We start from the raw sequence: 21809 nt of genomic DNA on the forward strand, positions 1-21809 counted from the left end.
TAAAAATCAGAAAACTTAATTGTCTTGTTATTTCATAATTTTGGTATTGATTAAATTGTATCTCTATTATATCCTGTGCGGTATTCCCCAAACTTTTTGATCATTAGATATCACCAGCCTGATGTTAGGTGCGCGAGATCCGTCTCTATATGCATGACTGAGAAATGCCCAGGATTCTAGCCACATGACCATAATATGGCCACATGACACTCCTACATGGCACTCCGCCATGACACTCCCACATGGCACTCCCGCATGACACTCCCACATGACACTCCCACATGACTCCCGCATGACACTCCCACATGACACTCCTAGAAGACACTCCCACATGACTCTCCCACATGGCACTCCCACATGGCACTCCGGCATGACACTCCTGCATGACACTCCCACATAGCACTCCTCCATGACACTCCCACATGGCACTCCGGCATGACACTCCCACATGACTCTCCCGCATGGCACTCCCGCATGACACTCCCACATGACACTCCCACATGACTCTCCCGCATGACACTCCCGCATGACACTCCCACATGACACTCCCACATGACTCTCCCGCATGACACTCCCACATGACACTCCCACATGACACTCCCACATGACTCTCCCGCATGACACTCCCACATGACACTCCTAGAAGACACTCCCACATGACTCTCCCACATGGTACTCCTGCATGACACTCCCACATGGCACTCCCACATAGCACTCCTCCATGACACTCCCACATGGCACTCCGGCATGACACTCCCACATGACTCTCCCGCATGGCACTCACGCATGACACTCCCACATGACACTCCCACATGACTCTCCCGCATGACACTCCTAGAAGACACTCCCACATGGCACTCCTGCATGACACTCCCACATGGCACTCCGGCATGACACTCCCACATAGCACTCCTCCATGACACTACCACATGGCACTCCGGCATGACACTCCCACATGACTTTCCCGCATGGCACTCCCATATGACACTCCTAGAAGACACTCCCACATGACACTCCCACATGACTCTCCCGCATGACACTCCCACATGACATTCCTAGAAGACACTCCCACATGACTCTCCCGCATGGCACTCCCGCATGACACTCCCACATGACACTCCTAGAAGACACTCCCACATGACTCTCCCACATGGCACTCCCACATGACTCTCCCGCATGACATTCCTAGAAGACACTCCCACATGACTCTCCCACATGACACTCCCACATGACATTCCTAGAAGACACTCCCACATGACTCTCCCGCATGGCACTCCCGCATGACACTCCCACATGACACTCCTAGAAGACACTCCCACATGACTCTCCCACATGACTCTCCCACATGACACTCCTAGAAGACACTCCCACATGACTCTCCCACATGGCACTCTTGCATGACACTCCCACATGGCACTCCGGCATGACACTCCTAGAAGACACTCCCACATGACACTCCTGCATGACACTCCTAGAAGACACTCCCACATGACTCTCCCACATGGCACTCCTGCATGACACTCCTAGAAGACACTCCCACATGACACTCATGCATGAAACTCCTAGAAAACACTCCCACATGACACTCCTGCATGACACTCCTAGAATACACTCCCACATGGCACTCCTGCATGACACTCCCACATGACACTCCCGCATGACACTCCTGCATGACACTTCCACATAACACTCCTGCATGACACTCCCGCATGGCACTCCTGCATGACACTCCCGCATGGCACTCCTGCATGACACTCCTGCATGGCACTCCCGCATGACACTCCCACATGACACTCCCGCATGGCACTCCTGCATGACACTCCCGCATGGCACTCCTGCATGACACTCCTGCATGGCACTCCTGCATGACACTCCCACATGACACTCCCGTATGACACTCCTGCATGACACTCCTGCATGACACTCCTGCATGACACTCCCGCATGACACTCCCACATGACACTCCCGCATGGCACTCCCACATGAAACTCCAGCATGGCACTCCTGCATGACACTCCTGCATGGCACTCCTGCATGACACTCCCACATGACACTCCCGCATGACACTCCTGCATGACACTTCCACATGGCACTCCTGCATAACACTCCCGCATGGCACTCCTGCATGACACTCCCACATGGCACTCCTGCATGACACTCCTGCATGGCACTCCTGCATGACACTCCCACATGGCACTCCTACATGACACTCCGCATGGCACTCCTGCATGACACTCCCACATGACACTCCCGCATGACACTCCTGCATGGCACTCCTGCATGACACTCCCACATGACACTCCCACATGACACTCCTGCATGACACTCCTGCATGGCACTCCTGCATGGCACTCCTGCATGACACTCCCACATGACACTCCTGCATGACACTCCCGCATGGCACTCCTGCATGACACTCCTGCATGACACTCCTGCATGACACTCCCGTATGACACTCCTGCATGACACTCCTGCATGACACTCACGCATGACACTCCCACATGACACTCCTAGAAGTCACTCCCACATGACACTCCCGCATGGCACTCACACATGGCACTCCTGAATCACACTCCCACATGACACTCCTAGAAGACACTCCCACATGACACTCCCGCATAGCACTCACACATGGCACTCCTGAATGACACTCCTAGAAGACACTCCCACATGACACTCCTAGAAGACAATCCCACAAAACACTCCTAGAAGACACTCCCACATGACACTCCTAGAAGACAATCCCACAAGACACTCCTAGAAGACACTCCAAGACACTCCTAGAAGACACTCCCACATGACACTCCTAGAAGACAATCCCACAAGACACTCCTAGAAGACACTCCCACAAGACACTCCTAGAAGACAGTCCTAGAAGACACTCCCACATACTTGCTAATAGTGTCCATGAAAAGAAAATCAGCGCAATTGTTGCCATCCTAAATATGGGGTACAGATTTGGGTCAGGGATGGATCTAGACTTTTCTTTTAGGGGGGGCGGTTTATTTATTCCTGACTCCTCCCCTACACTCATTACTCCTCCCACTTCCCATACCAACTGTCTATTAATGCTCTAAAGAGCACATAAAGCATTGCCAGGCTGCACATGTGCTTCTTATGTAGCACACACAACTGGGCACATGTAACTACTAACACACCGATGGGCAGCACACACTGCCCAAGGTGGGGGTGACGGCATGTGATGATGGCAGATGAGGCTAGGGGCCCCGGGGACACGGGGGACCGGGAGGGATGTCAGTGCAGCCACACACCATCACCTGGCAGCTGCCCCCACCTCATGTAAGTGGGCGTGGCTATGACTGTTAGGGGGGGCACTCGCCCCGTTCGCCCACCCCTGGATCCGGCCCTGATTTGGGTACTGAAATAAGAACAAAACAGAAATCGAGATGGTTAGAAACGGGCAACCTCAAGGGTTTGGAAAGGTCAAATTATAAAGGGTGGGGGAAGGGGGGCTAAGAGGTGACTGAGATAACAAATACATCCAAGGTCAATACAAGGATGTGTGTGTAAGGAACGTTACTTAGCAAGAACCACACATTGGATTCATCCGTTGTAAATGGGTGGGAAAAGGTTCCACCATCCACATAGGGAAGGATTCTTTACTGTACGGGAGGGAAAGCAGTGGATTCCTGACCACATGTGGTGGTGATTGCACTAACCAAGCGTAAACACTGATTGGAGCATATCTTTGAAGAAATGCTACATGTACCTTTAATTGAGTAGGTGACCACCTTTCCAAATAGTATTACTGGGGGCAAATGTGAGTTTATTGACCATTACATCTATTCACACAAAACTTCTGCTTCTGGTCCATACTGAATAGCTTGTATGTCTATTTCAGGTGATTGGGAAAGCATTTGCCGTTCTCAGCGACCCAGTTAAGAGGAAGCATTATGATGACTCGCAAGGCCGGACGTCTGTAGCTTCTGACCCGGACCTGACCACCGACGAGCTCTTCGATCTCTTCTTCAGGGGTCACTTTCCAGCCCGGGCAGCTTATGCTGGTCATTCACGAGAGCCAAGGTCAACTAGAATAGACGAAGACGGAAGGCGGCAGCGGTGGCCATCCGATGAGGACGCACAAGATAGGCCAAGATGGCAAAGGGAAGGCATGGGACAAGATAACAGTCAAGAGAGGAGACGGAGGGATGAGGTATATAATGAAGAAAGACGGCAATGGCAATGGGAGAGAGAGCAGAAACAGGATGGCGGACTACCAAAGTGGCAGAAAGAAGCAAAACGAGAAGCCGGAAGACCTAAAACTCAACAGGAAAGGAGACAAGACGCTGGGATGTCAAGTCCAAAGTGGTGGGATAAGAAGGGTCAAGAGAGCAAAAAGTCAAGATGGCGTGAGGAAATGGAGAAGAACAATATTAGGCGACCTAGAAGACAGGAGGAAGAGGAAGAAGGCGGGCGCCCTAAAACAGCTTACTCTGCCTTCATCCAGGTCCTGCCGGTACTCATCCTGGTGGTGGTATCTGTGGTGGCTCAGATGACTGCCACCAGTCCACCATACAGCCTCCATCCTCGACCTTCTTTCGGCTTAACTATAGCCAGGGAAACAAGCAGCCGCGGAGTTCCTTATTACGTTGGCCACAATTTTCAGGCCCGATACCGCGGCCAAGCGCTGGTGGAGCTGGAGAGGGCCGTGGAGAAGGAGTACGCGGAGCAAGTACAAGCTGGATGCTGGAAGGAGAAACAGCAGAGGTCAGACCTGGCCAACCTGGCCCGGCTTTATGGAGATGAAAGACTAAGAGAGAAGGCTGACTCCTTCAAGATGGAAAATTGCAGGAAGTTGTCAGACCTCATAGGCTTGCGTCGGGGAGGCTGAGGGCGCACAGGGAAGCGTGGTGGGGGGTCTGGCTATTGATCTTGGTGGGACATTTTTATGGAACTGAGAACAAGACCCCGCCAAACGCAACCAGTTCATGTTAACGCTAATAGGAAATTTTGAAGTATCAGCACCTCTAAACCTAGAGATTAATAGTATTTCTACAATTTCTTACCCTTATTGCCTGAGTTTTCCTTTTGTTTACAAAGTAGTTTGAACTTTCTTAGACATCTTCTGGGGCAGATTATTATACCATACTTTAGAGGTACTTTTTAATATAGATATTCCGCATACTGTGAATATAGACTCAAGATCTTCTGAACAAAAAGAAAAAAAGTGCCAAACTCTAAGAGTTCCCTACACGAAGCCGCAGAACATTCCCTAACCGGACAGAAGGCGAAACGCAGTTATGATATAGCAGATTGGCTCTAACGGGCGTCAGACGTTTCTTATCGGTGGAAATGTTGTATGTATGTGTTTATGTATATGTTTATTTATATTACGCTATATATTGCACCGGAGACTTACGGTATATAGCATTGGGAGTAACATCGATTTCATATTGTAGTACGACAGGGAAGATGATCTTGTCTAAAAAGTACAACGCTAATCAGGTGGCTGACGACTCAGGGCCTGGCGCTGCGCTGTTTGTAAATCGGGTGTAACCTACGTTCATAAAAAAAAAGCTTATTAACGTCCACTGTGCGCCGCGGGAAATGCATGCAGCCTGACACTAACCTCTCTCCACAGCCTGACACTAACCTCTCCCTGCAGTCTGACACTAACCTCTCCCTGCAGCCTGACACTAACCTCTCTCCACAGCCTGACACTAACCTCTCCCTGCAGCCTGACACTAACCTCTCCCCACAGCCTGACACTAACCTCTCTCCGCAGCCTGACACTAACCTCTCCCTGCAGTCTGACACTAACCTCTCCCTGCAGCCTGACACTAACCTCTCTCCACAGCCTGACACTAACCTCTCCCTGCAGCCTGACACTAACCTCTCCCCACAGCCTGACACTAACCTCTCTCCGCAGCCTGACACTAACCTCTCCCTGCAGTCTGACACTAACCTCTCCCTGCAGCCTGACACTAACCTCTCTCCACAGCCTGACACTAACCTCTCCCTGCAGCCTGACACTAACCTCTCCCCACAGCCTGACACTAACCTCTCTCCACAGCCTGACACTAACCTCTCCCTGCAGCCTGACACTAACCTCTCCCCACAGCCTGACACTAACCTCTCTCCGCAGCCTGATACTAACCTCTCCCTGCAGCCTGACACTAACCTCTCTCCCTGCAGCCTGACACTAACCTCTCCCTGCAGCCTGACACTAACCTCTCCCTGCAGACTGACACTAACCTCCCCGCAACCTGTCACTAACCTCTCCCTGCAGCCTAACACTAACCTCTCCCCACAGCCTGACACTAACCTCTCCCTGCAGCCTAACACTAACCTCTCCCTGCAGCCTGACACTAACCTCTCTCCGCAGCCTGACACTAACCTCTCCCTGCAGCCTAACACTAACCTCTCTCCGCAGCCTGACACTAACCTCTCCCTGCAGCCTGACACTATCTTCTCCCTGCAGCCTGACACTAACCTCTCTGTGCAACCTGGCACTAACCTCTCCCCAGCCTAACCCTAACCTATCTCCGCAGCCTGACACTAACCTCTCCCCGCAGCCTGACACTAACCTCTCCCTGCAGCCTGACACTAACCTCTCCCCACAGCCTGACACTAACCTCTCCCTGCAGCCTGACACTAACCTCTCCCTGCAGCCTGACACTAACCCCCCCACCCACAGCCTGACACTAACCCCCCACCCACAGCCTAACCTTAACTTCTCCCTGCAGCCTGACACTAACTCCCCGCAGCCTGACACTAACCTATCCCCGTAGCCTGACACTAGCCTCTGCCCGCAGCCTGACACTAACCTATCCCCGTAGCCTGACACTAGCCTCTGCCCGCAGCCTGACACTAACCTATCCCCGTAGCCTGACACTAGCCTCTGCCCGCAGCCTGACACTAACTTCCCACAGCCTGACACTAACCCCCCCACCCACAGCCTGACACTAACCCCCCACCCACAGCCTAACCTTAACTTCTCCCTGCAGCCTGACACTAACTCCCCGCAGCCTGACACTAACCTCTCCCCGTAGCCTGACACTAGCCTCTGCCCGCAGCCTGACACTAACTTCCCACAGCCTGACACTAACCTGACCACCATCATGCGCCAGCGAGCGTGGGAATTGTTGGGATATATGAAGCTTCTTTATAAGACACAAAGGATAATCACTTAGGGTCATGCACCACACTTAGGTAGCACAAATCTAGAGCAGAGATGGAAGGCAAGAAGTCACATGATTTGTCATTCACGGGAACCAATCAGACGATTGCTTTCAGAAAGAAGACAGGCTGATGAGAGCAATAATCTAGTTGTTAGTACGCACAGTGTACATAGTCATTGGCTGTCCATGCAGCAATAACTGTTCCCTTACTTCTGCAAGTAATAAAATGTATGTGTCACTCCAGGCTGAGATACTTAATAGCAGAACCATGCATGGGAAACCCCGGACATAGGTCTGCCAATACTGACAGCCCAGCCATGCCAACCTCATAGGGAGATAACATTTCTGAGGGTCAGAGGGCCATAGCAACCAATCAGTATCTACTTATCATTTATCTAGCGCCTTCTTGAAGATAATAGCTAGAATCTAATTGGTTGCTATGGGCAACATCTATATTTCTAAAAGCCTGCACTTTAGTAAATATACCTCTGAGAGAGATAAAAGGGGTGCGGTATAAAAAGTCAACATTCTCAATGTTGACATTTAGAATAACGACACAGGATGTACACGTGGTGTGAATGCTGACAAGGACAACTCTCCATAAGGGCCCAGGACACCAGTCCCCACAGTCCCCCCCTGGTGGCTGCCCTGTCCCTAACCCTTATGGCAGCCTCACACGAACTCTAAAAATTGGCTGTTGACATTCTGTCCGAGTCGGTACTGGGAAGGTCGACAATGCTGAACGTGTACTGGTAGGAGGGCCCTGCTCACAAGCTTGCACTCTGTGGGGAAATAGGAGTGTGATACACCAGGGTAAGTGCTACATATTGCATATTGGTACATGGCTCAGGAGAGAGTGGCACCGGGGAGCGTGGCACAGAATAGCCCCCTATCTTCCACCACACAGGTAAGAACGTGACTGGTTTCTATGATGTTACTGCACATACTTACCTGTCCGCCACCTTACTCACTAGGGCCTCAGTGACTGTAGAATGTCCTTACCGTGTGAGTGAAAGGACTGATGACGCTCCTCTTCATTGCAGAAATAATAAGGAATCACGTCTTTATTGGTGAATATCACCATTCTGTTGTCTCCCAGAAGGCCCAGGGAATTCATGAATTATTAATAGTTCTGCTGTATAACCAGAGAGCGCTCACCTGTTGCGCGGTGGGTGGGGACATGGAATGAATCGCAAAAATGTAGACACAAACAGAAGGGAGCTTGCGAGTTTGCAATAACTATCTATGTGGGGACTTAACGTAAGATATGAGGACCGGAAAACGGAACATGGGAATATTAGTAACTGGGAACGATTGTGAAGTGACGGGCGATACGTTATTATGCGTCCGTCAACGCAGATGTAGCAGGGCGGGGCCGGTGCTCACTCCTAGGTACCACAAATGGTGACCAAACCCATATACCACCTGGTAAGGTATTTATTAGCTGAGGTAACATTTCCTATATGTAGGTTTGCCATACTATCCCGGGACACTAATGAATTACACAGGTTCTGTGGCTGGCTGACAGCAGGCCTGCATTTCACCTGGTTTTAAGCAGCCACAGAACCTGTGTGAACCATGAGTGTCCCGGTTTATAGGGATGGTATGGTTAGCCTATGTATATGTGACATTATTATAGGAATCAGATCACTATATGCAGTTCCGCACTCCTTATAACATGCAATAGTAAGAGCATCGCGGCTATTTGCCCCAAAACACACATTTTGGGGGGTTAGCCACAGATATTCGTCAGCCGGTGGGTCCATTCTGCGCACGCACCGGTGACTGGGGTCCTGGAAGGCTGCAGGGGCTGCTGGGAGTTCAGGTGGTGGAGCTTGCGCAGGGTGCCGGGCAGAAAGCAGGGAAGCATTGAGCTTGGGTGATGCAATTCAGAGACGGGGCGGGGGGGCGCTGGAGGAGTCGGGAACATCTCCACAGTAACCCTGCTTCATGAATTGCCCGAAGAATAGACCAGCATATCCGGAATGAGAAGCATTCCGGATATTTGCCCCGGCAGCTACCGGCCACTGCAGCCGATAAGCTACACTTTGTGTTTGCAGCTGGCTCCTCCCCCTATGACCCTCCTCCAAGCCTCAGTTAGATCTTTGTGCCCGAACGAGAAGGGTGCATACTAAGGGGCTCTCCTGAGCTGCTTAGAGTAAAAGTTTAAAGTAGGTTTTTTATTTTCAGTGAGACCTGCTGGCAACAGGCTCACTGCACCGAGGGACTAAGGGGAGAAGAAGCGAACTCACCTGCGTGCAGAGTGGATTGGGCTTCTTAGACTACTGGACATTAGCTCCAGAGGGACGATCACAGGCCCAGCCATGGATGGGTCCCAGAGCCGCGCCGCCGGCCCCCTTACAGAGCCAGAAGACTGAAGAGGTCCGGAAAATCGGCGGCAGAAGACGTCCTGTCTTCAATAAGGTAGCGCACAGCACCGCAGCTGTGCGCCATTGCTCTCAGCACACTTCACACTCCGGTCACTGAGGGTGCAGGGCGCTGGGGGGGGCGCCCTGAGACGCAATAAAAATACCTTTTTTGGCAAAAAATACATCACATATAGCTCCTGGGCTATATGGATGCATTTAACCCCTGCCAATTTTTCCATAAAAAAGCGGGAGAAAGGCCGCCGAGAAGGGGGCGGAGCCTATCTCCTCAGCACACTGGCGCCATTTTTTCCTCACAGCTCCGTTGGAGGAAGGCTCCCTGACTCTCCCCTGCAGTCCTGCACTACAGAAACAGGGTAAAACAAGAGAGGGGGGGGCACTAATTTGGCAGATAAATATATACAGCAGCTATATCAGGGAAAAACACTTATATAAGGTTATCCCTATATATATATATAGCGCTCTGGTGTGTGCTGGCAAACTCTCCCTCTGTCTCCCCAAAGGGCTAGTGGGGTCCTGTCCTCTATCAGAGCATTCCCTGTGTGTGTGCTGTGTGTCGGTACGTTGTGTCGACATGTATGAGGAGGAAAATGGTGTGGAGGCGGAGCAATTGCCTGTGTTAGTGATGTCACCCCCTAGGGAGTCGACACCTGACTGGATGGTCTTATGGAAAGAATTACGTGATAGTGTCAGCACTTTACAAAAGACTGTTGACGACATGAGACAGCCGGCAAATCAGTTAATACCTGTACAGGCGTCTCAAACACCGTCAAGGGCTATAAAACGCCCGTTACCTCAGGTCGATACAGACACTGACACGGACACTGACTCCAGTGTCGACGGTGAGGAAACAAACGTATTTTCCAGTAGGGCCACACGTTACATGATCACGGCAATGAAGGAGGTTTTGAACATTTCTGATACTACAAGTACCACAAAAAAGGGTATTATGTGGGGTGTGAAAAAACTACCCGTAGTTTTTCCTGAATCAGATGAATTAAATGAGGTGTGTGATGAAGCGTGGGTTTCCCCCGATAAAAAACTGCTAATTTCTAAAAAATTATTGGCATTATACCCTTTCCCGCCAGAGGTTAGGGCACGTTGGGAAACACCCCCTAGGGTAGATAAGGCGCTCACACGCTTATCAAAACAAGTGGCGTTACCGTCTCCTGATACGGCCGCCCTCAAGGAACCAGCTGATAGGAAGCTGGAAAATATCCTAAAAAGTATATACACACATACTGGTGTTATACTGCGACCAGCAATCGCCTCAGCCTGGATGTGCAGTGCTGGGGTGGCTTGGTCGGATTCCCTGACTGAAAATATTGATACCCTGGACAGGGACAATATATTATTGACTATAGAGCATTTAAAGGATGCATTTCTATATATGCGTGATGCACAGAGGGATATTTGCACTCTGGCTTCAAGAGTAAGTGCGATGTCCATTTCTGCCAGAAGAGGGTTATGGACGCGACAGTGGTCAGGTGATGCGGATTCCAAACGGCATATGGAAGTATTGCCGTATAAAGGGGAGGAGTTATTTGGGGTCGGTCTATCGGACCTGGTGGCCACGGCAACGGCTGGGAAATCCACCTTTTTACCCCAGGTCACCTCTCAGCAGAAAAAGATACCGTCTTTTCAGGCTCAGTCCTTTCGTCCCCATAAGGGCAAGCGGGCAAAAGGCCACTCATATCTGCCCCGGGGCAGAGGAAGGGGAAAAAGACTGCAGCAGACAGCCTCTTCCCACGAACAGAAGCCCTCCCCCGCTTCTGCCAAGTCCTCAGCATGACGCTGGGGCCTTACAAGCGGACTCAGGCACGGTGGGGGCCCGTCTCAAGAATTTCAGCGCGCAGTGGGCTCACTCGCAAGTGGACCCCTGGATCCTGCAGGTAGTATCTCAGGGGTACAAATTGGAATTCGAGACGTCTCCCCCTCGCCGGTTCCTGAAGTCTGCTTTACCAACGTCTCCCCCCGACAGGGAGGCGGTATTGGAAGCCATTCACAAGCTGTATTCCCAGCAGGTGATAATCAAGGTACCCCTCCTACAACAGGGAAAGGGGTATTATTCCACGCTGTTTGTGGTACCGAAGCCGGACGGCTCGGTGAGACCCATTTTAAATCTGAAATCCTTGAACACTTACATAAAAAGGTTCAAGTTCAAGATGGAGTCACTCAGAGCAGTGATAGCGAACCTGGAAGAAGGGGACTATATGGTGTCTCTGGACATCAAGGATGCTTACCTCCATGTCCCAATTTGCCCTTCTCACCAAGGGTACCTCAGGTTTGTGGTACAGAACTGTCACTATCAGTTTCAGACGCTGCCGTTTGGATTGTCCACGGCACCCCGGGTCTTTACCAAGGTAATGGCCGAAATGATGATTCTTCTTCGAAGAAAAGGCGTCTTAATTATCCCTTACTTGGACGATCTCCTGATAAGGGCAAGGTCCAGAGAACAGTTAGAGGTCGGAGTAGCACTATCTCAAGTAGTACTACGACAGCACGGATGGATTCTAAATATTCCAAAATCGCAGCTGATTTCGACGACACGTCTGCTGTTCCTAGGGATGATTCTGGACACAGTACAGAAAAAGGTGTTTCTCCCGGAGGAGAAAGCCAGAGAGTTATCCGAGCTAGTCAGGAACCTCCTAAAACCAGGCCAAGTGTCAGTGCATCAATGCACAAGGGTCCTGGGAAAGATGGTGGCTTCTTACGAAGCGATTCCATTCAGCAGATTCCACGCAAGAACTTTTCAGTGGGATTTGTTGGACAAATGGTCCGGATCGCATCTTCAGATGCATCAGCGGATAACCCTGTCTCCAAGGACAAGGGTGTCTCTCCTGTGGTGGTTACAGAGTGCTCATCTCCTAGAGGGCCGCAGATTCGGCATTCAGGATTGGGTCCTGGTGACCACGGATGCCAGCCTGAGAGGCTGGGGAGCAGTCACACAGGGAAAAAATTTCCAGGGCTTGTGGTCAAGCATGGAAACGTCACTTCACATAAATATCCTGGAACTAAGGGCCATTTACAATGCCCTAAGTCAGGCAAGGCCTCTGCTTCAGGGTCAGCCGGTGTTGATCCAGTCGGACAACATCACGGCAGTCGCCCACGTAAACAGACAGGGCGGCACAAGAAGCAGGAGGGCAATGACGGAAGTTGCAAGGATTCTTCGCTGGGCGGAAAATCATGTGATAGCACTGTCAGCAGTGTTCATTCCAGGAGTGGACAACTGGGAAGCAGACTTCCTCAGCAGACACGATCTTCACCCGGGGGGAGTGGGGACTTCACCCAGAAGTCTTCCACATGATTGTGAGCCGTTGGGAAAAACCAAAGGTGGACATGATGGCGTCCCGCCTCAACAAAAAACTGGACAGATATTGCGCCAGGTCAAGGGACCCTCAGGCAATAGCTGTGGACGCTCTGGTAACACCGTGGGTGTACCAGTCAGTATATGTGTTCCCTCCTCTGCCTCTCATACCCAAGGTACTGAGAATCATAAGAAGGAGAGGTGTAAAGACTATACTCGTGGCTCCGGATTGGCCAAGAAGGACTTGGTACCCGGAAATTCAAGAGATGCTCACGGAAGACCCGTGGCCTCTACCTCTAAGAAAGGACCTGCTCCAGCAGGGACCATGTCTGTTCCAAGACTTACCGCGGCTGCGTTTGACGGCATGGCGGTTGAACGCCGGATCCTGAAGGAAAAAGGCATTCCAGATGAAGTCATCCCTACCCTGATCAAAGCCAGGAAGGATGTAACTGTGCAACATTATCACCGTATTTGGCGAAAATATGTTGCGTGGTGTGAGGCCAGGAAGGCCCCTACAGAGGAATTTCAACTGGGTCGATTCCTGCATTTCCTGCAAACAGGACTGTCTATGGGCCTCAAATTAGGGTCCATTAAGGTTCAAATTTCGGCCCTGTCAATATTCTTCCAAAAAGAACTAGCTTCAGTTCCTGAAGTTCAGACGTTTGTCAAGGGGGTACTGCATATACAGCCTCCTTTTGTGCCTCCAGTGGCACCTTGGGATCTCAATGTAGTTTTGGGATTCCTAAAATCACATTGGTTTGAACCACTCACCACTGTGGACTTAAAATATCTCACATGGAAAGTGGTAATGCTGTTAGCCCTGGCTTCAGCCAGGCGTGTATCAGAATTGGCGGCTTTATCCTATAAAAGCCCTTACCTAATTTTTCATACGGACAGGGCAGAATTGAGGACTCGTCCTCAATTTCTCCCGAAGGTGGTTTCAGCATTTCACTTAAACCAGCCTATTGTGGTGCCTGCGGCTACTAGGGACTTGGAGGATTCCAAGTTGCTGGACGTAGTCAGGGCCCTGAAAATATATGTTTCCAGGACGGCTGGAGTCAGAAAATCTGACTCGCTGTTTATCCTGTATGCACCCAACAAGCTGGGTGCTCCTGCTTCTAAGCAGACGATTGCTCGTTGGATTTGTAGTACAATTCAGCTTGCACATTCTGTGGCAGGCCTGCCACAGCCAAAATCTGTAAAAGCCCATTCCACAAGGAAGGTGGGCTCATCTTGGGCGGCTGCCCGAGGGGTCTCGGCTTTACAACTTTGCCGAGCAGCTACTTGGTCAGGGGCAAATACGTTTGCAAAATTCTACAAATTTGATACCCTGGCTGAGGAGGACCTGGAGTTCTCTCATTCGGTGCTGCAGAGTCATCCGCACTCTCCCGCCCGTTTGGGAGCTTTGGTATAATCCCCATGGTCCTTTCGGAGTCCCCAGCATCCACTAGGACGTTAGAGAAAATAAGAATTTACTTACCGATAATTCTATTTCTCATAGTCCGTAGTGGATGCTGGGCGCCCATCCCAAGTGCGGATTGTCTGCAATACTTGTACATAGTTATTGTTACAAAAATCGGGTTATTATTGTTGTGAGCCATCTTTTCAGAGGCTCCTCTGTTATCATGCTGTTAACTGGGTTCAAATCACAAGTTGTACGGTGTGATTGGTGTGGCTGGTATGAGTCTTACCCGGGATTCAAAATCCTTCCTTATTGTGTACGCTCGTCCGGGCACAGTATCCTAACTGAGGCTTGGAGGAGGGTCATAGGGGGAGGAGCCAGTGCACACCAGGTAGTCCTAAAGCTTTTACTTTTGTGCCCAGTCTCCTGCGGAGCCGCTATTCCCCATGGTCCTTTCGGAGTCCCCAGCATCCACTACGGACTACGAGAAATAGAATTATCGGTAAGTAAATTCTTATTTTCTAATACCGACATGTTATTCGGCCATCTTGCTACACTCATACCTTGATCCTCCCAACCAATCACCTGCACGCTCTCCTCACAGCCGGCCATCTTTGTACACCTTTTTCTCTTCTCGAAGTCGCCCTTCCGCCATCTTGATAACCAGTGCCGTTTCTTGCGGCGGGCGCGCCGTGCAACCGCACGGGGCGCACGCTGCGGCCCTCTGCGGGTCCTTGTTTCCCCCTCCTCCCTCTTCCCGAGTACTCCTGCTCGGGGGGCGGAGTTTCGCGGAAGGACGCGGTTGTGTCGTGATGTCACAACGCAATCGCATCATTCCACAAAACTCCGCCCCTCGAGCAGGAGTACTGATGACAAGAGGAGGGGGAGCCAAGCTAGAAGGAGGCGGCGGCCGGCGCGAGGAAGGAGAGGCGGACCGAAGAGCGGGAAGAACCTCTTCAAATGTAAGTAGTCTCTCTCCCCCCCTCCCTTCCTTCCTACCTCACTTGACACTTGCCTGCTGTAATGTGTAAAATGGGGACACCTGCCTGTCGTACTGTGTAAAATGGGGACTCTTGCCTGCCGTACTGTGTAAAATGGGGACACGTGCCTGCCTAATGTGTAAAATGGGGACACGTGCCTGCGTAATGTGTAAAATGGGGACTCTTGCCTGCCGTACTGTGTAAAATGGGGACACGTGCCTGCCTAATGTGTAAAATGGGGACACGCGCCTGCGTAAGGTGTAAAATGGGGACTCTTGCCTGCCGTACTGTGTAAAATGGGGACACGTGCCTGCCGTACTGTGTAAAATGGGGACACGTGCCTGCCTAATGTGTAAAATGGGGACACGCGCCTGCGTAATGTGTAAAATGGGGACTCTTGCCTGCCGTACTGTGTAAAATGGGGACACGTGCCTGCCGTACTGTGTAAAATGGGGACACGTGCCTGCCGTACTGTGTAAAATGGGGACACGTGCCTGCCGTACTGTGTAAAATGGGGACACGTGCCTGCCTAATGTGTAAAATGGGGACACGCGCCTGCGTAATGTGTAAAATGGGGACTCTTGCCTGCCGTACTGTGTAAAATGGGGACACGTGCCTGCCGTACTGTGTAAAATGGGGACACTTGCCTGCTGTATTGTGTAAAATGGGGACACGTGCCTGCCGTACTGTGTAAAATGCGGACACTTGCCTGCTGTATTGTGTAAAATGGGGACACGTGCCTGCCTAATGTGTAAAATGGGGACACTTGCCTGCCGTACTGTGTAAAATGGGGACACTTGCCTGCCGTACTGTGTAAAATGGGGACACGTGCCTGCCGTACTGTGTAAAATGGGGACACTTGCCTGCTGTATTGTGTAAAATGGGGACACGTGCCAGCCTAATGTGTAAAATGGGAACACGTGCCTGCTGTATTGTGTAAAATGGGGACACGTGCCTGCCTAATGTGTAAAATGGGGACACGTGCCTGCGTAATGAGTAAAATGGGGACACCTGCCTGCCGTACTGTGTAAAATGGGGACTCTTGCCTGCCGTACTGTGTAAAATGGGAACACGTGCCTGCTGTATTGTGTAAAATGGGGACACGTGCCTGCCTAATGTGTAAAATGGGGACACGTGCCTGCCTAATGTGTAAAATGGGGACACGTGCCTGCGTAATGAGTAAAATGGGGACACCTGCCTGCCGTACTGTGTAAAATGGGGACTCTTGCCTGCCGTACTGTGTAAAATGGGAACACGTGCCTGCTGTATTGTGTAAAATGGGGACACGTGCCTGCCTAATGTGTAAAATGGGGACACGTGCCTGCCTAATGTGTAAAATGGGGACACGTGCCTGCGTAATGAGTAAAATGGGGACACGTGCTTGTCGTAATGTGTAAGATGGGGACACGTGCCTGCTGTAATGTGTAAAAATAAGATTTTACTTACCGATAAATCTATTTCTCGTAGTCCGTAGTGGATGCTGGGGACTCCGTCAGGACCATGGGGATTAGCGGCTCCGCGGGAGACAGGGCACAAAAATAAAGCTTTAGGATCAGGTGGTGTGCACTGGCTCCTCCCCCTATGACCCTCCTCCAAGCCTCAGGTAGGATACTGTGCCCGGACGAGCGTACACAATAAGGAAGGATTTTGAATCCCGGGTAAGACTCATACCAGCCACACCAATCACACCGTACAACTTGTGATCTGAACCCAGTTAACAGTATGACAACGTAGGAGCCTCTGAACAGACGGCTCACAACAAGAACAACCCGATTTTTTTGTAACAATAACTATGTACAAGTATTGCAGACAATCCGCACTTGGGATGGGCGCCCAGCATCCACTACGGACTACGAGAAATAGATTTATCGGTAAGTAAAATCTTATTTTCTCTAACGTCCTAGTGGATGCTGGGGACTCCGTCAGGACCATGGGGATTATACCAAAGCTCCCAAACGGGCGGGAGAGTGCGGATGACTCTGCAGCACCGAATGAGAGAACTCCAGGTCCTCTTTAGCCAGGGTATCAAATTTGTAGAATTTTACAAACGTGTTCTCCCCCGACCACGTAGCTGCTCGGCAGAGTTGTAATGCCGAGACCCCTCGGGCAGCCGCCCAAGATGAGCCCACCTTCCTTGTGGAATGGGCCTTGACAGATTTAGGCTGTGGCAGGCCTGCCACAGAATGTGCAAATTGAATTGTGCTACAAATCCAACGAGCAATCGTCTGCTTAGAAGCAGGAGCACCCAGCTTGTTGGGTGCATACAGTATAAACAGCGAGTCAGATTTTCTGACTCCAGCCGTCCTTGAAATATATATTTTCAATGCCCTGACAACGTCCAGCAACTTGGAATCCTCCAAATCGCTAGTAGCCGCAGGCACCACAATAGGCTGGTTCAGGTGAAACGCTGACACCACCTTAGGCAGAAAATGAGGACGAGTCCGCAGTTCTGCCCTGTCCGAATGGAAAATCAGATATGGGCTTTTATACGATAAAGCCGCCAATTCTGACACTCTCCTGGCTGAAGCCAGAGCCAGTAGCATGGTTACTTTCCATGTAAGATATTTCAAATCCGCCGATTTGAGTGGCTCAAACCAATGGGATTTGAGAAAATCCAAAACTATATTAAGGTCCCACGGAGCCACTGGGGGCACAACCGGGGGCTGTATATGTAGTACTCCTTTTACAAAAGTCTGGACTTCAGGAACTGAAGCCAATTCTTTCTGGAAGAAAATCGACAGGGCCGAAATTTGAACCTTAATGGACCCCAACTTGAGGCCCATAGACAATCCTGTTTGCAGGAAATGTAGGAATCGACCCAATTGAAATTCCTCCGTGGGGGCCTTTCTGGCCTCACACCACGCAACATATTTTCTCCAAATGCGGTGATAATGTTGTGCAGTCACCTCCTTCCTGGCTTTAACCAGTGTAGGAATGACCTCTTCTGGAATGCCTTTTTCCCTTAGAATTCGGCGTTCAACCGCCACGCCGTCAAACGCAGCCGCGGTAAGTCTTGAAATAGACACGGTCCCTGCTGAATCAGGTCCCGTCTTAGAGGTAGAGGCCACGGATTTTCCGTGAGCATCTCCTGAAGTTCCGGGTACCAAGTTCTTCTTGGCCAATCCGGAGCCACGAGTATCGTTCTTACTCCCCCTTGCCGTATGATTCTCAGTACTTTGGGTATGAGAGGCAGAGGAGGAAACACATACACTGACTGGAACACCCACGGTGTTACCAGAGCGTCCACAGCTATTGCCTGAGGGTCTCTTGACCTGGCGCAATACCTGTCCAGTTTTTTGTTGAGGCGAGACGCCATCATATCCACCTTTGGTTTTTCCCAACGGTTCACAATCATGTGGAAGACTTCTGGATGAAGTCCCCACTCTCCCGGGTGTAGATCGTGTCTGCTGAGGAAGTCTGCTTCCCAGTTGTCCACTCCCGGAAAGAACACTGCTGACAGTGCTATCACATGATCTTCCGCCCAGCGAAGAATCCTTGCAGCTTCTGCCATTGCTCTCCTGCTTCTTGTGCCACCCTGTCTGTTTACGTGGGCGACTGCCGTGATGTTGTCTGACTGGATCAACACCGGCTGACCCTGAAGCAGGGGTTTTGCTAGGCTTAGAGCATTGTAAATCGCTCTTAGCTCCAGTATATTTATGTGAAGAGACATCTCCAGGCTTGACCATACTCCCTGGAAGTTTCTTCCCTGTGTGACCGCTCCCCAGCCTCTCAGACTGGCATCCGTGGTCACCAGGACCCAGTCCTGTATGCCGAATCTGCGGCCTTCTAACAGATGAGCACTCTGCAACCACCACAGAAGAGACACCCTTGTCCGTGGCGATAAGGTTATCCGCTGATGCATCTGCAGATGCGATCCGGACCATTTGTCCAGCAGATCCCACTGAAAAGTTCGTGCGTGGAATCTGCCGAATGGGATTGCTTCGTAAGAAGCCACCATCTTTCCCAGGACTCTTGTGCATTGATGCACAGACACTTTTCCTGGTTTTAGGAGGTTCCTGACAAGTTCGGATAACTCCTTGGCTTTCTCCTCCGGAAGAAACACCTTTTTCTGAACCGTGTCCAGAATCATTCCCAGGAACAGCAGACGTGTTGTCGGGGTCAACTGAGATTTTGGGAAATTCAGAATCCACCCGTGTTGTTGCAGCACTACTTGGGTTAGTGCTACTCCGTCCTCCAGCTGTTCTCTGGACCTTGCCCTTATCAGGAGATCGTCCAAGTAAGGGATAATTAATACGCCTCTTCTTCGCAGAAGAATCATCATTTCGGCCATTACCTTGGTAAAGACCCGAGGTGCCGTGGACAATCCAAACGGCAGCGTCTGAAACTGATAATGACAGTTTTGCACCACGAACCTGAGGTACCCTTGATGCGAAGGGCAAATTGGGACATGTAGGTAAGCATCTTTTATGTCCAGGGACACCATAAAGTCCCCTTCTTCCAGATTCGCTATCACTGCTCTGAGTGATTCCATCTTGAACTTGAATTTTTGTATGTACAGGTTCAAAGATTTCAGATTTAGAATAGGTCTTACCGAGCCGTCCGGCTTCGGTACCACAAATAGCGTGGAGTAATACCCCTTTCCCTGTTGTAGGAGGGGTACCTTGACTATCACCTGCTGAGAAAACAGCTTGTGAATGGCTTCCAATACCGTCGCCCTGTCTGAGGGAGACGTTGGCAAAGCAGACTTTAGGAACCGGCGAGGGGGAGACTTCTCGAATTCCAACCTGTAACCCTGAGATACTACCTGCAGGATCCAGGGGTCCACCTGTGAGCAAGCCCACTGCGCGCTGAAATTCTTGAGTCGACCCCCCACCGCTCCTGAGTCCGCTTGTAAAGCCCCAGCGTCATGCTGAGGGCTTTGCAGAACCCGCGGAGGGCTTCTGTTCCTGGGAAGGGGCTGCTTGCTGCCCTCTCTTACCCTTTCCTCTGCCTCGGGGCAGATATGACTGTCCTTTTGCCCGCTTGTTCTTATAGGACCGAAAGGACTGCGGTTGAAAAGACGGTGTCTTTTTCTGATGGGAGGGGGTCTGAGGTAAAAAGGTGGATTTCCCGGCAGTTGCCGTGGCCACCAAATCCGATAGACCGACGCCAAATTATTCCTCCCCTTTATACGGCAATACTTCCATATGCCGTTTGGAATCCGCATCACCTGACCACTGTCGTGTCCATAAACTTCTTCTGGCAGATATGGACATCGCACTTACTCTCGATGCCAGAGTGCAAATATCCCTCTGAGCATCTCGCATATAAAGAAAAGCATCCTTTAATTGCTCTAAAGTCTGTAAAATACTGTCCCTATCCAGGGTATCAATATTTTCAGTCAGGGAATCCGACCAGACCACTCCAGCACTGCACATCCAGGCTGAGGCGATGGCTGGTCGCAGTATAACACCAGTATGTGTGTATATACTTTTTAGAGTAGTTTCCAGCCTCCTATCAGCTGGATCCTTGAGGGCGGCCGTATCAGGAGACGGTAACGCCACTTGTTTTGATAAGCGTGTGAGCGCCTTATCCACCTTAGGGGGTGTTTCCCAGCGCGCCCTAACCTCTGGCGGGAAAGGGTATAATGCCAATAACTTTTTAGAAATTAGCCCTTTTCTATCTGGGTTAACCCACGCTTCATCACATACATCATTCAATTCCTCTGATTCAGGAAAAACTACAGGTAGTTTTTTTTTACCCCCCACATAATACCCCTTTTTGTGGTACTTGTAGTATCAGAGATATGCAAAGTCTCCTTCATTGCCGTGATCATATAACGTGTGGCCCTACTGGAAAATACGTTTGTTTCTTCACCGTCGACACTAGATTCAGTGTCCGTGTCTGGGTCTGTATCGACCGACTGAGGTAAAAGGCGTTTTACAGCCCCTGACGGTGTCTGAGACGCCTGGGCAGGTACCAACTGGTTTGACGGCCGTCTCATGTCGTCAACTGATTTTTGTAATGTGCTGACATTATCACGTAATTCCATAAACAAAGCCATCCATTTCCGGTGTTGACTCCCTAGGGGGTGACATCACCATTACCGGCAATTGCTCCGCCTCCACACCAACATTGTCCTCATACATGTCGACACACACGTACCGACACACAGCAGACACACAGGGAATGCTCTATTGAAGACAGGACCCCACTAGCCCTTTGGGGAGACAGAGGGAGAGTTTGCCAGCACACACCCAAGCGCTATAATATATATGGGAACAACCCTATATAAGTGTTGTATCCTTATAGCAGCTTAAATATATTAATATCGCCAAAAAAAAGTGCCCCCCCTCTCTGTTTTACCCTGTTTCTGTAGTGCAGTGCAGGGGAGAGTCCTGGGAGCCTTCCTCACAGCGGAGCTGAGCAGGAAAATGGCGCTGTGTGCTGAGGAGAATAAGCCCCGCCCCCTATTTCGGCGGGCTCTTCTCCGGAATCTGTGAGATCTGGCAGGGGTTAAATACATCCATATAGCCTCAAAGGGCTATATGTGATGTATTTTTAGCCATAAAAAGGTATTATATATTGCTGCCCAGGGCGCCCCCCCAACGCCCTGCACCCTCCGTGACCGCTGTGTGAAGTGTGCTGACA

At 50.7% G+C, this 21809-nt stretch overlaps 1 protein-coding gene across 1 annotated transcript in view; it reads left to right on the forward strand.

Moving 5' to 3' along the window:
* Positions 1-7385, forward strand: part of LOC134935912 (dnaJ homolog subfamily C member 18-like) — a 29672-nt gene extending 22287 nt beyond the window's left edge. The window contains exon 2 of the mRNA XM_063930764.1: positions 3863-7385. Within this exon, the coding sequence (XP_063786834.1) occupies positions 3863-4852 (990 nt within the window). The 3' untranslated portion in view covers positions 4853-7385. The remainder of the gene's footprint in view (positions 1-3862) is intronic.
* The last annotated feature ends 14424 nt before the right edge of the window (positions 7386-21809 follow it).

This window comes from Pseudophryne corroboree, chromosome 6 (assembly GCF_028390025.1).
Source record: "Pseudophryne corroboree isolate aPseCor3 chromosome 6, aPseCor3.hap2, whole genome shotgun sequence".
In the NCBI taxonomy this organism is placed as follows: Eukaryota; Metazoa; Chordata; class Amphibia; order Anura; family Myobatrachidae; genus Pseudophryne; species Pseudophryne corroboree.